Source organism: Xiphophorus couchianus, chromosome 20 (genome assembly GCF_001444195.1).
Source record: "Xiphophorus couchianus chromosome 20, X_couchianus-1.0, whole genome shotgun sequence".
Classification (NCBI taxonomy): domain Eukaryota; kingdom Metazoa; phylum Chordata; class Actinopteri; order Cyprinodontiformes; family Poeciliidae; genus Xiphophorus; species Xiphophorus couchianus.
In genome coordinates this window covers 2,342,230-2,355,660 of record NC_040247.1, presented here as the reverse complement: position 1 = coordinate 2,355,660, position 13,431 = coordinate 2,342,230, and the positions used below count along the sequence as shown (strand labels likewise).

General features: G+C 37.3%; 1 protein-coding gene across 1 annotated transcript in view; it reads left to right on the top strand.

The window, feature by feature from the left end:
- The window catches only part of rims4 (regulating synaptic membrane exocytosis 4), a 36,515-nt gene extending 31,106 nt beyond the window's left edge, over window positions 1-5,409 (top strand). Inside the window, exons 4-6 of the mRNA XM_028003175.1 lie at window positions 485-586; window positions 1,705-1,844; window positions 3,824-5,409. Of these exons, the coding sequence (XP_027858976.1) occupies window positions 485-586; window positions 1,705-1,844; window positions 3,824-4,042 (461 nt within the window). The 3' untranslated portion in view covers window positions 4,043-5,409. The remainder of the gene's footprint in view (window positions 1-484; window positions 587-1,704; window positions 1,845-3,823) is intronic.
- The last annotated feature ends 8,022 nt before the right edge of the window (window positions 5,410-13,431 follow it).

The following is a 13,431-nucleotide window of genomic DNA, read 5'->3' as shown; positions in this document are numbered from 1 at the left end:
TTCTGTATTTTTCTTGTTTCATGTCAGAAATTCAAATCAAATGTTTGAATTGCAAGTGGTTATAAACGGGTTCCAAGCCCTAATAATTAATCAGTTAATCAGTAAATCAATCAATCAATCAAGTTTATTTGTATAGCACATTTTGGCAGCAAGGCGTTTCAAGGTGTTTTACAAATAAAAACACAAAATCACACATTTATAAAGAAAACACTATACAGGCACAACTGAACAAACATTACATTTGGATGAGTCATCACTACAATCAAACTCATCAGACATTATTGGTCAATGTTCATTTATTATGGTTCAAAAGTAACTCTACACAAGCTTTTAGTCTTGATGTAAAATAACTCTGTTTTCTGGAGGTTTGTTCCAGAGCCTCAAACACTTTCATTACGTTAGCTTGATGAGTCATGAAATCTTAAACGTATTAATCTTCTGAGCATCGCCTTCGAATAATGAACTTCTGTTATTATTCATGCAGGCGATGTAGAAATCGGCCTGACGGAGAGAAACGGGGGTCTGGAAGTAGAAGTTGTTCAAGCGAGAGGACTCACCATGAAACCAGGCTCAAAGGCACCTCCAGGTAACGTTAGCATGGCCACTGGATCAAACAAATAAAAGCTGCTTTTCCCAGGATTACATGGGAGCCATCACACACCAGACTGAGGATGTTTCCAATAAACAAGATGCTTGACTTTTATTTCTGCCATATTGAGGACAAGGACGATTCTGCACAAATAAATCAAAAGGCAGCACACAGCAGCTGCACACAGAGCAGCCTGCAGGGTAGGCTAAAAGGGGGAAACTATTTTTCATAGTTTTGGGAGTTTGCACACAGAGCAGAGAAAGCTAAATGCACAAAACAGGAACAGAATGACTCACAGAGGTTTTTCACCCAGGAGATTTTACAGCTTGGGCTCAAAACTTTCTGCTGCTGATCACTTTGAGTCATATTTAAAGTTAGTTTACTTGTCATTATGCTTCAAGGAAAGCTGTAATATTTGTGTTGAACTAAATCTTTTTCAAAAGACAAAAAGTATGAAATCAGAATGTATTTAGTGGCTGGACATTTTTAAATGGAATACGCATTAGTAATTTAATTTAAATGAAAAAAATCAGTTTTTTGTTGGTCCTTTCATCATGTTTAATATTTGATTAAACATTGATTTATTTAATAATCAAATCAACTGATGCATCATCTCTCCAACTTTCCTATCCATTAAACCTTGAATAGTTTATTGTCATTATAATTTAGTTATTTAACAAGTGGAAAGTTTTATTTGTATTCACAGTAAAGTGTTTGCACAACTTAAAATAACAAACATAATTCTGATTTTATGATGCTACAACAGATTTTGCCTCATCAGCTTTTAAACATAACATGATATTTTTTAGTAGCATTCCTCGTGTGTCTTATCTTTGTAACATTTTGACAATTTCTCAGAATTAGCCTGATTTGTTTTCTTCTGCTGAAAAATGCCCTTTATAATTCAGGAGAATAATAAAAGATATTTATGAGTAACTCATTCTATGCCACAGTTTCCCCCAAACCACAGACAGCTGGGTTTGTTCTTCCCTTTTCTGAGTTGCCAAATGTTTTTCAGAACTTCCTTAAGGTGAACAAGAAGTCGGTCTGTGAATTATCTCCTGAAAAAAAAGAGACAGATTTGTTGCTCAAATTTCTCTTTCCTTATATTCCAGCGGCGTACATCAAAGTTTACCTCCTGGAGAACGGAGTCTGTGTGGCCAAGAAGAAGACCAAAGCAGTGAGGAAGTCTCTGGATCCTCTCTACAATCAGGTCCTGGTCTTTTCTGAAAGCCCACAGGGGAAAGTGGTGCAGGTAAGAACCAACAGAGAGGAACAAAAACAGAGAATTCAAAATATCTTAAATGAAAACATGGAAACTCTGACAATGACCAAATCTTGTTTACAACTGAACTTGAGTTCAATGTTATTTTCTTCATTTTTAGCAAAAATCCAAAATGCATGATTCATACTTTTGTTAGCATTTTTTTATCTGCATTATTCCTTTTTCAGACTTTGGCATTACGTTTTAGTAATGTTCTTTTTTTCGTGTTTCCATGCTCCACTTCATGTTTCATAATGTCTTCATGCTAGCTCAGTGCATGCCCCACGTGAACACGGTTTCACCCTGAGTGTTTGTGTCAGGCTTGCTCAGTAAGAAGCCGAGGGAACCAGTGATGTGTTGGTGGAGAGGCCTGCAGCTCTGCCTCCAGCTGCTCTTCTGCTCCTGTCACCGGCTAATTAGCCGCTAAACGCCTCCCTCTTAATTATCTGCTGTCTGTGCTGCTGTCCTCCGAGTTTCATCAAACTCATTCACACTTGATAATGAAAATCGCTGAAATCAGCAGCACTTTTCAATTTGTCATTTCCCAATTTAGCAAATCGCAGAGCTGCTTAAGACTACACGGAAAATCCATTTAAAAAGCTGCTTTAATTGCCTCTGTGACAGCGCCAGTTTGATTCGTCAGTTCGGATAAAACACATTGCGTAACAAACAAGCGTGCTGTAATTTTTACATTTAGTGAGCCCTTTTTGAAAGTTTAGAATGTTTTCTCATAGATTTGTTAACTGAAAGTAATTCCAGGAGGAACTGAGACACTTGATAAAAATGTAACATTTTTTACCACAAGTGTTTTCCTTAAACTGCAGAAAATTGCTGTGGTTGAAATAAGAGAATAGAAACCAAGGGTTAGGAACAAGAGAATCATTTCTTACAGTTCTGGACTCAGAGTCTCAGTGGAAATCATTCGCAGACGTTTGGTTTTCTGTGATGCAGGGAGACACAGGACCTCCACATGAGGCGACGTATGCGCTGATGGATATTGATTATTTTGTCCACCGCCTGAGAAGAACTGCGGCTGTCTGAGTTGAGCCCCGATGTTATCAGGATGTCAGGGGACAGAGGACACCCAATGCACAAATAAACAGCCTGCCTAGTATTACAAAAAGAAATGCTCTGGATTGTGCTTAAACACCTGCATACATCTACAGTATCTACTGTGTTTGGATTTAAATTTGACACCAAGTTGTGAGTTTGGTTCCAAAATCTCGTCCACAACGTGAAATGACTTGTTGCTTTTACTGATCTGCAGCTTTTTGTTTTGTTTCAAAGTGCAAAGTAAAACGAGAGTATTAGTAAAAGATAAATGCACTTTATTTACTATGTATTTCCATGAACCATAAATAATGATCTGTAAGGATTTATTAGTCTAAAGTGCATCAGTTTTAATAAAAATGAAGTTTCAGTCTGAATTTAAGCATTAATAACTGTGAAAGAGACATGATGCCCCATCCTGCAGTTTTGTTAACGTCCTTGTGGTGACAAGATTAATTTATCAGAGATACTTTAGAGCTCTAATAAAACCAAATGTGTCCAATGTGAAACTATCCAAGACTTTTCTAATGAAATTTGCTTCTTTTGAAACGATCATTGAATTAAAATGGGAAAATACTGGCTGACTTCCAGCTCCACATACGTCACGTAGAACCAGAGGCAGAAACAGATCAATCTAAATATTTTTGTTCACATCATTCCAGGATTATTTATCAGACCAATATGTTAAAAAATCACAAATATCAACTGATACCGATGTTGGTGCCAATATATTGTGCATCCCTAATAACACTTGTACACAACTGAAATATTCCAAGACTTTTTGTTGATCTAATTTTTCAAAAACACTGCTGGATGTCTCCAGCTGTGCTAGTCACATCCTATGTAAAACAAAACAAAAAGTTAACAGATTGATAACAATCAGCCTTTTTATCCCCATTTGTTTCTCACCTCTCCTTCAGGTCATTGTTTGGGGAAACTATGGACGAATGGACCGCAAAAGCTTCATGGGCGTAGCTCGAATCCTATTGGAGGAGCTCGACCTGAGCACCATGGTGATTGGCTGGTACAAGTTGTTCCCTACCTCCTCCATGGTGGACCCGACTATGGCGCCACTCATCCGCCACTCATCTCAGATGTCTCTGGAGAGCACCATTGGACCATGTTGTGAGAGATCCTAAGACTCAGGAAGGAAACTGAGGAGTTTCCTGTTGCTCAGATTCGACCGTTAACCTGAGCCTGAAGAAACATTTTTAAACCCTGTAGCTCTGCTCCTGGCTCAGCTGGTCACCACTTCACCTGCACCAGGAACAAATTAAGATTCACAAGTCTGTCCGCTCTGGGGAACAATCAGAACTGATAAATCACTGCGCAAACCAGCCGGTTATCCTGCATTCATTTGAAATATATAATAGTTTTGAAACAGATTGTTTCCCGTGACTCCTGGGAACCGCATTTCTTTTATTCTCGTAACCGACCATCCTTCAGACTCTAAGGGAGATTTCTCTCTCTTCAGATCTCTTTGATGGAAGGAAAAACCAAACCCTCCTTAATGAGGATACTTCAAAGCAGAGCTCGGCTGCTGACATTGATCACGTCCTATTGGGACTCGGCGGCTCCGTTTGCTTCAGCTGCCCGCCTCCTCTGCAGCCTTCATCAAACTCTCATTCCCAGGGTTGCTTGTTGTCTTTCTACGTCCTCACTGGAGAACGGACGACTCCTGATAAAATCTCTCAGTCCACCGTAATGTTTGAGAAACCAGTTCCTATCGATAGATGTGTATGCAACAGGACTAAAAACACTAAGGTCTAAGTTATTTGTTGCAACATACCAAGAAATACTGGATCCAACCACATGAGCTGTTTTTTGTTTATTTCTGTGCGTTCCACATTGGTTGAATGATCAACTCCATGAGATATGTGGGCGATCCCAACATGGCTGAGAGCTGTTGTCGTTTCTGGAACGATCCGGATCTTAACCTGAAGTTAGGAATGACGACTGCTGCTGGTTTCTGTGCACACAGTTTGTTAGAGCCTCATATCATAGCATTTAGCTGGCTCACCTGTGGACCTACGTTACAGGGCTCAATTGTTCTCAATCCCCAAAAACTGTTTGCAGTCTGCTAGTGTTCACCCGTCACGAACTCACATGACATCTAAAGCGCTTATCAGTCTATTCAGCTGATGTTATGTTGATTATAAAGAGAAATATACATCCTTGCTTATTATAAGAAAGTGACAAAGTCAATTTATTCTAACTAGGTTTTCAAAAATAAAGGCGGCAAAGATTTATTTTTTGTGAATTATAAACGTCCTCCAGATTCTGTCCTGGTGCGAAAACTGCAGCCAAGAATCCCTAAATTAAATGGAATTTTATGCATGCAGTCTATTCTACAGGATTATGATTTTAATATAAAGTGGCTACTGTTAAATGCATGACATTAGCACATTTACATTTAGCTGAGTCCTTACAGGGAACAAAATGTACCCTGCATGAAGCAGCTAGATGTATTCTGGGTCTAAAATAACAAATGTTTGTTCTTTAATTATTACTGCTCTGCTTTGGTTCGTTTTCACTTTCCTCGTGCAAATCACACTGAATGCAGTGGCCGCTATCACTGGAAAAAAAACAAGAAAAGTTCAATCTTGGTTGCTGTGAAGAGCAAACAGCTACCTCTGAACCCTGGCAGCTGCAGCAGCTCTTTAGATAGATTTCTAACATTCCTCTAGTCCCGGGGTCTCAAACTCCAGTCTTTGAGGGCCGCAGTCCTGCAACGTTTAGATGTGCCTCTGCTGCACCACACCTGAATAGAATAATTAGGTCATTAAGGCTCTGGAGAACTGATCTACACCAGGAGGAGGTAATGAAGCCATTTCATTCCAGTGTTTTGTACCTGTGGCTCATCTAAAACCTGCAGGACAGCGACCCTCCAGGACTGGAGTTTGACTCCTGTGCTCTAGTCTTTTTTAAGCTTTGGTGAATAACAGTTTCTGTTGTGCCAATTTCTACCAGCACGTGTCTTCTTCCTCTTCCTCAGTTACCTTGTGGCATGTGCCATTGTGAGGGGGACAGCAGAAAAATTCACTCGCACCACCTAACAGCAGCATTCAGGCTGCGCAGAGAAGCGTCCCTTTCATTCTAAATTAAAGCCCTGATCCACTGAAAGCCAAGCCACCTGGTGATTAGCCATGCTTCGACTGAAAACCGGAGGGAGGAAGAAAGGGAGGGAGAGGAGAGAGAGAAAGAGAGCATGAAATGTTCTTTGCACCATCCAAACAAAGGATCTGTCTGGAATGACGTCAGGTGTTACAGACTTCAAAAGAGAACGGAGAAATGGGATGAACGTGAAGGGACCACAATGTGCACACTGTAGAGAAATTTTATTGGAGCAAAAACCATTTATTTGAGCACTTTAAGATCCATAATGTCTCCTTTCTGTGTACATATTACCACTGTTTGTATCTTTTGGTGTGAGCCAAAGTGAATCTGTCACGACTTTGTTGATAAATGTTGAAACACAAGTGGAAGGAGGTGGTGATATCTTTGGTAGATTTTTTTTTCTGAGACTGTAGCAGTAGCTGGTAGCATCTGCATGACAGGTTAAACATTTCTACTATTAGCACAAAACTTGATAAGATTTAGCATGAGCTATGAGCTACACAGAGGCCACAAGCATCGGTTTGAACTGAGGAACATTCCTATGTAGCATTTTTATTTGTTCTTTCTTAACATGTTTTGGTTTCAGCTGCTTTCTGTTAAAAAAATAAAACTAACTCATCAAGACTTTTTACATTTTTTTTGTTAGCTAGAAACAAAATTTTGAAATAAAATCCGTTTGGTTGCCATAGTCACTGGATGAATTCCTCTAATTCAAGTCCGTTTTTCAGACTTTGTAAATGTGGCCTCTGCTTTGCCAGTAGCATCGTTCCAAGCAAATTCCTTTCACTCTGTGAAGCAATAAAGCATCCAGTTTCATGGCTATTCATGCATAACAAATACACAAGTTATGATTTCCATCACCAATTTACCAAAAGCCATTATGTTCTCCAGTGGGATGTTTATGCTTTACATGTCTGTGGATTGTTTTGACACTTTGCAAAACCCCACAATTATACATAATTATACATTTAATTATGTTTAAACTCCCAACAAAAATGCCACTAGAATACTGTGTATTTAAATATTTTAGGAGATTTCTTTTAGCCCAGAAATCATCGCTCTGATTGGTCAACGTCTCAGCCCAAGTTGCAGCAGCTCTGAAGGAACTGATTGACTTCACACTGGGTTGAATCCTCTGCTCTCATTTTGTGGAAACACAAAAAGAGATTTAGCTTTGAAGACAATAATCACTATGCCTGAAAAGTGAAAGGTGTTGTGTTGTCAGCTATAATTACTGATTTGTCTGGAGAGAAAGAGATGAAGACAAAACGTCCAAAGAAAACAGAGAATCCACGTCTACCAGTTCTTCTTCAGCTCAGTCAGGAGACGTTTGATGGATATTTAGTATAATAGTTCATATAAACTAAATTCTGGCCACCTTGTCAAGCTTTGCTTTGCTTTGCTTTGCAATTGCTCTTTGCTCACCGTTGTCTGAAACTGTTGATGCATGTGCAACATGAGTGATTGTTTTCTGAGAAAACCCCTTAAATCTGTTTTCAGACAGGATATAAATCCTGCAGCAGTGTAGAAATACACAACGCGGATTTTCTTTGGAGATTATTGGGTGGCTCTCCTTATGATGATCAAGTGTAAAAGTTTTCCAGCAGCTCTGAACAAACAACAAACCTTGAGAGCAAAGTTGTGGTGGTTTATTGTCAGAATGGTGGCAGCTGAAGTTACATGTTTAAGACCAGACAACATCTGATTTACTACTTTACCCATTTCCAACATATTCCAAGGAGAGTATTGACCAGTGGAAAACTTTAAAAAAAATGTATTTTATCTTAAAATGCAAGATGGTTTTGCAAAACGACAAATATCCCTAACATTAAGAATTAACTGATGACTGGAAGTAAAAAATATAACAGCAGGTATTTTTGAACTTTGGGATATGCTAGTGAATCTGTATGAAGCTAAAATAGACATATTTATATTTACATGAAATAACTGCAGACTGTGACCCAGGGAATGTGTTTATGCTTTGTGCCAAAATTATGATGTATTGAAAACTAATATCCCAAGTGATCCACAAAAGGAAACAAACTTCTGCATTAATGACTTTAACTTCAGAAATAAAGTCAGATGCTGTTCCTATTAGCTCAAAGCTAATCCTGTACCCAACAAAAATGTCCCGTTGCTAGTACGAGTGTCTAGTGAACTAGATTTAGAAATAAGACCTGATTAATGAGAGTTAAACTTGTAAAGATTCTTCCTGTCCACATCATTTACTAACATGCATTCATTGGGCCTGAGGTGAAACGTTGGTAAGCTTTACTTGATTGTAAAACCTTAATATCTGGTTTGTATTGTGTGACATGTCTGCAGTAAGAAATGTTTATGTGCTAATAATTTGAAGGAAACAAAATGTACATCACCATCAGTGACAGAATCAAAGCCAGTTAGAAATGATTGTGCACTTTTGTTCATTAAAAACTGCTTATTTGAGATGCTTTGTCACTGAGGTCTAATGGATGAGCTACTGAAATGAAATGTTGCAGTTAGCATTTGTCTCAGCAAAAACATTATGGTTTCCCTTTGATTCTGTCACTTGAATGTTAAAATGTAAACTTTATCAATTGCAATGTAAATAGAAGCCTTAACACACATGATACACAATTTGTCAGGGCTAAGGACAAAGAATTGTCATATTATCGTATCCAAACAACAGAAAACAAGAAAAAAAAATATTGTATCACCATTTCAACCCATCACCAGTAGAATAGAAACTATGGAGGTTATTATTTTCATGTGTTTCAAACAACTTTTCCAGGCTGATACTTCACCCTAGTTGGTTTTAGCCAAGATGAACTGCACTTTATTATTATTATTATTATTATTATTATTACTATTATTAATATTATTATTATTATTAGTTTGTTATGACATTTTTGAGACCCATGTTGCTCGCCTGTTGAAAAGCAGTGGACCATTTATAAGAACGTTTCTGTTTGCTGCTGTTTTCTGAACTTCTGTTCGGTTGCAATTCTGCAAAAGACAGTAAAAAGCAGGAGACACTAAATATCTCATATCTAAATATCTCATGTTAAATATTTGAACTCACCTCATGAAATTTGTGTCAAGCTGCTCTCAGACTTTCCCTTGTGATGCTTTTTCATGTTAGCACTTTTAGTTGCAACTGATGTTATGTAAAATTATTGCAACCAACAGTTTACAGAATTTCAATAAATTGTAACTGTTACTAACTACTGATAAATTATAATGTTTTGTATTTTAGTAATGATAAATAACTATAATTGGTTAAATCAACTATTCCTTTTTAAGGATAGTTTGATGTCTTGGCAATTACACTGTTGTGATATACAGAAATAATACACAATATATAAATTGGAACATATAGTTTTAAATCATGATAGAGAAAACATTCAGATTGAATTGTTTAGGGAAACCTTTGATGGAAATTTGTCTGTTTTTTGCAGAAAATGCATCTAAGACGTGAACTGGCTTTAAGTTTAACAAACATTGCTCATGAAAATATCTTTCTCATCAAGCAACAAGAAATTTGAGTATGTTTTTTCATTTTTTGAGTGGCAGTGTGTCATTTTGAAAGAACATTTCAGTGAAGGAGTGGGAGGATAAGCGGGTTGGTACAACACCAAACACTGGCTGGTGGAAGATTTCCTCTGCTCTGCTGCTGTGCAGACGCAGCGGTTATTAAACTATACCCCCATCTTCTCTAAGCAATACTCATAAAAACGTTCCCCTCATGCCATCTGGAGCATCCTCCCATCTGATGTGTCCCACATAAGCACGAGCGAAAACATTTTCAGGCTGTCTTACTCTACTGAGAATCAAAGATGAAATCATCTTTCATCTATTTTCGTCCCATTTTGCCAACGTCTTTGTGATTCAGCCTCTCAAAAACACGCAGATGTTCGATACTGCTCTTACGATACGAAGCCATAATATTTCCATTCACAGCCTTAAATTTTAATGTCAGAATTATTTACATTTCCAAACATTTCTGCCTTCCACACCATATGTATACTACTGGAAGGAGATGTTTTGGTTTTTGGGAGGGTTTTACAGTTTTACAGGCCTTTTTGGTGTCGTTAGAAACATGTGTGAGCAACTGTGAAAGCAAAGCTGATTATAAATCTGTTTCCTCCGTCTAGAGAGCATTTACCCAGGGATAGTTTGCCAAGTATGTGTCTGTTTTAAGCCTCACCTTCACTGGTTTCAACTGTCTGTAGTTTCTAATGTTAAATATCTTCACTGGATACAGTTTCCATTTGAAAATCCTGTTTCCTTTTTTAGCTTCACTTGATCAACATCAACAAATGTTTGCATAAACCAGGAGTTAGCGCAGCTCTAAGCAGCAGAAGCATGTGTGCATTGCTTTTATTTATTGCTCATGTTTTGGCACCTTGAGGACTGATTTGTTATCAGGGCAGAAAAATGATGATGTAACTTTAGTTTTATTCACTGCATTTAGATTCTGGCTATATTTGCAGATTATCTGCCAAACTGTTCTGTTGTTGAGTAAATGCACAATTTGGTGTACTGGTATTCTATTCCAGCTGTCAATAAAATAGTTTAACTCCGTTCCTGTCAGCTGTATATTGTGTTGAATTTGTGACAATTATTTAATGTAATATCAGAGTTGGTAGCAACTTTTTACTTTTACTTAAGTAATTATATTATGAAGTATTTCTACTCTTACTTGAGTAAAATTTCAGGATTTTCTACCCTGTGAATGAAAAGCAAACATGTTTTAACCAAAAATTCATCAACACAGACACACACTTACAGTTTTTGTTAAAGTTTTATAAGTTTTTTTTATTGAAAGAAACTGATTTGGAAACATTTCTTGGCCTGATTTTGTTTTTGTTACTTATAATCATTTTCATCCTCAAAATACCAACATTTCCTCTTAACTTTATATTTTAGTTCGTCTGATAATAATTTGATCTGTTACTTGAATCGACTTTTTTAGAAATTCTTTTTTACTTTTGAGTAATTTCTTGGGCAGCTACTTTTACTTTTACTTGAGTAAAAATATGTTGAAGTAGTTCTAACTTGAGTACAATCTTTGGGTACTCAGTATATAATGCATCGGGAAGCTTATTTTTTCTTACAGTAACTATTTTCAGAAATTAAATTCTGACCTGTCAAAACTTGAAGATGCCACTGGATCTGTTTTCCATTCATTCCATCAGAGCGGCTCCCTCCCTCCGTCTGCCTTTGTGGCAGATGTTTGGACTCCCTGGTGGCCAAACCGATCAGCTTGTATTAACGTCTCTCTCTTATCACACACACACACACACACACACACACACACACACACACACACACACACACACACACACACACAAAGCACGTAGTCCTGTCACGTAGTAGCGAGACAGGAAGCCGGGTCGCTATATAGCATACACAGGACTGGAGTGAACATGCGCAGCCTGATGGAGGACAATCTCACACCGTAAGTTCAAGTGCAGGCGTGACTTGCATGCACAAAAGACAGAAAGATAAATTCACACAGAGGAATTGGACTAAGCAACAGGAGGCCCTCTAATGGAGCAAAGACAAATTGAAACATAAATCATTTCCTCCACAGGAGAAATTACATCTTCAAACAACACCGCATACCCGTATGTGTCTGCACGTAGAAAGGAGCTGCGCTCACACTGAGGCGCTCTGCTTCATCACTGCCTGCTTTTCTTGCAGCCTGCTGTGGATAAAAAAAGCTTTATTTAACATAAAGCAAGGGGAAATGTGAAAGTTTTTTATGTATTTCTCTAGTGACTACTTGCCTTTGGTTTTCTAGTATTCAGATCTACTTAATTCCTCCAGTGGTAAATAAAGTTTTTTTTAATGGATTTTGGTGAAAAACATTATCTGTAAGTAAATCAGCTGTGATGTATTTGTAACAATAGTTTTCATTGCAAATAAAATAAAAAAGCAGCAAAGGTCAAATAAAGTCTTAGATTTGACTTTGAGTAGAGTAAGGGATTGTAGTGATGCAGGAAGGTCCATCAGAATCTGGACGGTCCATTTTAACTTCAGAGGGTTTCCTGCAGGATCAAACAGAACTTAAAGGTTCTGCAATAAACTTCTAGAAAACTTACTAAAGAACATCACAGTTTTTAAAGGCGATGACATATTCTTCCATTTGCACTACAATATAAGTAATAATAAATGCAGCTTGAGTGTCATATTAGTATTTAAATAATATTTTGGGGTAAAATCAATACATTCACCTGTTTCTTGTCAGGGTTGTGGGAACTGATGCCTGTTGAAAATGGAGCTAAAGCAGAGGTTCCCAGACAAAAAGCACTGACCTCTGCTGACCCACACACAATGCTCCAAAACAGGTAGCATTGTTTATTCACTATTCAATAATTATGACAGAATTTGTTTGAACACGGCAAGTCATTGTTTACTTGGTTTGATAGATATCGTCTTATTGATTCTGATCTGTTTTGAATTTCAGGTCAGAGCTACAAAGTTTTTGACATCTTCTGATCAGACTGTAGTTTTCTATTTTACGGTGTAGCAATAGGCAGTCTAAAACATGACTTAATCTGCTTATAAATATATATTTTTCTCGTTCTGAATTGTTTCTGAACTGTCGGTTCTGTGTGCTGGAGCCTCTCCAGCTCTAGCCGTCTCTCTCTTCCCTCCAGAAGCTCTCAGTTTTTGTCTTCAACCTGCAAACCGTTCTCCACTATGTTTGACGTCTGATCTGCTTATTACCAAATGTCTCTAAATAACCTGGTTATCTAGTTGTGTTTTGTGTTATTTTGCTCAATTAAAACAACACAGCACATCTAGAAAATAACTGATTTTTAACTTTTGACACATAAATAAAAAGCAACTCAGTTGTTTTAAATAACCGACTCCAAATTTAATCACCCGAGTTTCTGTTTTCAATTTAGTCAATACAAATTATAATCACAAGTACCTGATAAAATTGACATTTACATTTGTCGTTAAAATATTATTCAAGTTTACAATGTATGATAAGCCTGTTGCCTACTTACTGTTAAACTGATGCATTAAATTCAGCAAGTTAACTTTCCTCAGAAGTTAACTTGAGCTCCAGTTGATGTTTTTAATTTGCTCCTCACTTCCCATTGATGCAACAACATGAGATCTTAACACAAACCCAGCTGAACGATCAATTACTTATGTTTTATCTTTACTCATTAATGAATTTGATTTCAAGTGTAACTGAGTAACTTCATTCAAAACAAATTCAAGTAAAAGTAAAAGTTTGGATTTTGTAAACAACTTAAAGGACAAAATAGACAAAGTGTAATTACAGCAATAAAAGTAAATATAACTAATTATGGCAGAACCACAAATTTTTTTTTCCACGTTGTGAAGAGTTTCTGTGTTATCCAGATAGAGGTAGCCTGTCGTACAGAAAAATATTTATGTTTTTATTTGT